General features: G+C 49.8%; 1 protein-coding gene across 1 annotated transcript; it reads left to right on the top strand.

Moving 5' to 3' along the window:
- Positions 1–403: 403 nt before the first annotated feature.
- Positions 404–1662, top strand: LOC124681550 (photosynthetic NDH subunit of subcomplex B 3, chloroplastic). Its single transcript, XM_047216451.1, has 6 exons — positions 404–601; positions 726–839; positions 945–998; positions 1117–1179; positions 1325–1387; positions 1477–1662. The coding sequence occupies exons 1-6, from the start codon at positions 404–406 to the stop codon at positions 1510–1512; spliced, it is 528 nt and encodes a 175-aa protein (XP_047072407.1). The 3' UTR covers positions 1513–1662.
- Positions 1663–2576: the final 914 nt, after the last annotated feature.

The following is a 2576-nucleotide window of genomic DNA, read 5'->3' as shown; positions in this document are numbered from 1 at the left end:
GTCAGGAAATTAGGGAGTTGTTGAGTAGAGCTTTTTTCAAACTTTAGTTCGAAACACATAGGGTGTGATGGATGCAAATCTTGTGGCTCATTTGTGTGCAAAGCAATCTAGTGCAGATGGGAAGGAGTTCAATATTCTTTTGAGTAATTGTAATCCTGTCTGAGTTTAAATGAAAGCTATGAATTCGAAGAAAAGAAAACAAGCGCGCGCGGGGATCAAAGAAACCGGACGTTTCCAACAGCTTCTACCCAACCCGATCGAGTGCCTGGCACCGATGGCGCGACGACCACATCTTTTGGCGCGGCAACGGCGTATAGTGATAAAACCGTGCATTTTTTTCTTTTCAAGCAATCAAACCGACGCGGCCACGTCCCCGACCAAGAGCGCGAGCGCGAGCGAGAGCATGGCGGCCACGAGCTCCACTGCGCTCTTCTTCCCCCATCCCCTCTCCACCGCGAGCACAGCCTCCGCACGGGCTCACAGCAGCCGCCACCGGCCCACGCGCTCCGCCATCAGATGCTCCAGCGCCTCGCCCGACCTGTCGCCCGGCGCTCCGGCGCCCGCGCCGCCCAAGCCCCTAATCGAGCTCGAGTTCCTCGCGGTCAGTTCATCTTCTTCTTCCCTGATGGCCACTACCCAGGCGCCGCGCGCAAGGGTGGTCTATCCTGTTTGCTCTGATACGAGTCGCTGATTCGCGTGGGTTGGATGATGCTTGTGCTGTGCAGCCGAAGCCGGGCGCCGACGGGTCGTACTCGGTGGACAGGGCGACGGCGGTCAGCGGCGACAAGCTCCTCCGGGACATCATGCTCGAGAACAAGCTCGAGATGTACGCGGCATACGTGCGTGAGCCTCCCGCGCCTTATCTGGCTTAGTTTCTCTTCAAATTAAGTTCCCTCTGCTGCCCACTGTCGGCTACAATGTTTCTCGGCATATGTGCGCTGCAGGGGAAGCTGATGAACTGCGGCGGCACGGGCAGCTGCGGCACCTGCATCGCCGAGGTACTCGCTCTCCATCCCAAACTAACTGACCGCACCTGGAGACGGCACGCTCTCTCGTTTACCACGGCCCATCCTCTGAACTCTGGTGCCTGAACTGTAAGTGAACTTTTGCGTGCAGATAATCGACGGGAAGGAGCTTCTGAACGAGAGGACGGCCACTGAGAATCGCTACCTGAAGAAGGTACGCAGCAATCCATTCGGTCCACCCGCTTCCCGAGCAACGCTAATTCTGGCCTCGATCTGCCTCTGAAGTCTCTGCTGCTGTCTCTCTCCATTGTGCTTCACACATTCTTAACTCTGCACCCGTATCTCACTCTCTATTTCAGAAACCGGAGTCGTGGAGGCTAACTTGCCAGACGATCGTCGGAAACAAGGAGAACTCCGGCAAGGCATGATTCCGATAATCTCGCACACTACTGCAAACCATGTTACTTACAAACGAACGCCCTCCTGAAACAGATGTTGTGTTTTTCCGCAGGTTGTCGTCCAACGGCTGCCCCAGTGGAAGAAGTAATAGCTGCTCATTTGGTGTGCTGACAGCGTTTCATCCAGTTCCATGTACCTCCTGCTATCGGGTGTTTGAGCAGACAAGTGATGCTTTGCAATGTGCACAAGATCCTGATAAGTTCGTTTTCTGGGTGTATTCTCTCTCTGTTTTTTTGTCCGGACGATGGGGTGTTCTATTACTTAGGAATCAGTAACGCTACATCTACGGATGGTTTCATACGGAATCCAGATTACGGACAGACGTGGAGAGCAGCAGTTAAATTGAGGCCCTACAATTACGGAGGATAACATGATTTGAACCAACTGAAAATCACCACGTCATTCCGTAAGCTCTTTCCGTAGGAGCGAGTCCGTACGTCCAGCATTTCTGCTTAGGAATAGAAGTGCAATAAGCAGCGGAAAACCAAAACTGAACCTGGGTGCATATGCACCTGGTATGTATAAAACATATTTCGAAAATGTAAAAAATATATAATTTTTGTTTATCATGTAGAGGGACATCTTCTATGTGTGCACGTAAAGTTTCGCATAAAACCGACAATTTTGTACCATGTGTAAAAAAGACAAATAATACCTCGAGAAATAGACTATTTTAGCACCAAAAAATTGTCTTTTTGCACAGGAAACATATTGGTTTTTGTTGAGACAACTTTGTGAGCATGTACCATGTCAATGTATACGCGAGATATTTTTATTTGTATTTTTTAACATTTGTAAATATGTTTAATATGCATTTCAAATAAAGGGTGCATATGCACCCGGGTGTAGAAACACCCTGTACCAGTCAGCAACCAATGGTTCGACTACAAAATCGGGGGCATCCTGTAACCACAGATCGGTTAAGAGGTCCAAACCTAGAGTGTTTGGTTACCAAATCTGCACTTGAATCTCGTTCAGGCTTCATAAACTTGAGCTACATCGTACCACTGTCTTCCATGATATGCGTCAGGTTTGATCGGTCAGGTTCGTCGACATTCTTAAGCAACTTCGGACAACCTCCGGTGGAGGAAATGTCCTCTTCCGTCACCCTAACCTCCTCCTTGTTCATCCATGACATATCATGCCTAAACG

Source organism: Lolium rigidum, unplaced genomic scaffold (assembly GCF_022539505.1).
Source record: "Lolium rigidum isolate FL_2022 unplaced genomic scaffold, APGP_CSIRO_Lrig_0.1 contig_46252_1, whole genome shotgun sequence".
NCBI classification, from domain to species: domain Eukaryota; kingdom Viridiplantae; phylum Streptophyta; class Magnoliopsida; order Poales; family Poaceae; genus Lolium; species Lolium rigidum.
This window is presented reverse-complemented; position numbering and strand designations above follow the sequence as displayed.